The sequence below is a fragment of the Haliaeetus leucocephalus genome, unplaced genomic scaffold, assembly GCF_000737465.1.
Source record: "Haliaeetus leucocephalus isolate CR32 unplaced genomic scaffold, Haliaeetus_leucocephalus-4.0 Scaffold200, whole genome shotgun sequence".
In the NCBI taxonomy this organism is placed as follows: Eukaryota; Metazoa; Chordata; class Aves; order Accipitriformes; family Accipitridae; genus Haliaeetus; species Haliaeetus leucocephalus.
Window position 1 is genome coordinate 731,514 of NW_010972636.1, and position 531 is coordinate 732,044.

A 531-nucleotide genomic window follows, 5' to 3' on the forward strand; every position below is an offset into this window, starting at 1 on the left:
GTCTCCCGGTGCGGCAGAGCAGCCCAGCCCCTCGTCCTCCCTCCCTCCCTCCTGGGGGTTTTATTTTTTTTGGGTTGTTGTTGGGTTTTTTTTGTTTGTTTTTTTTTTTTTTTTTTTTGGCTGAGTCCTTGTCTCTGCGGGATTCCAGATGGGATTGCATTTCCCGATTCCTTCCACCTGCCAGCAGGTTACCCCCCCGCGCCCCCCCCATCCCCCGTTTGGGGGGGAGAATATCGTGGCCGGAGAGGAGGAGGAGGGGCAAGAGGGGATGAAGACAGGGGATGGCGAAGGGGATGTAGGAAGAGGTTCCCCCCTACCCCAGCTTTGCAAATAGAGGAGACTAGTCCACCTCTGGCTGCCCGTCCGTCCGTCCATCCGTCTCCTCCGAAGGCACCAGGAGGAGCGAGGGATACTCACAAGGAGGGATGCGGGGAGTCGCTGCATATCCGGCTCAGCACTGCCTCCGGCTCGGCTTCCTCGGCGCTGGAGTTGCGGGAGGAGGGGAGGGCAAGGGGGGGGGGAGCACCCATG

The 531-nt window shown here is 60.3% G+C and overlaps 1 protein-coding gene across 1 annotated transcript in view; it reads right to left on the reverse strand.

Annotated features, from left to right (window-relative positions):
- IFITM10 (interferon induced transmembrane protein 10) overlaps positions 1 to 530 on the reverse strand; it is a 10,435-nt gene extending 9,905 nt beyond the window's left edge. Inside the window, exon 1 of the mRNA XM_010566001.1 lies at positions 418 to 530. Coding sequence (XP_010564303.1) covers positions 418 to 530 — 113 coding nt within the window. The remainder of the gene's footprint in view (positions 1 to 417) is intronic.
- Position 531: the final 1 nt, after the last annotated feature.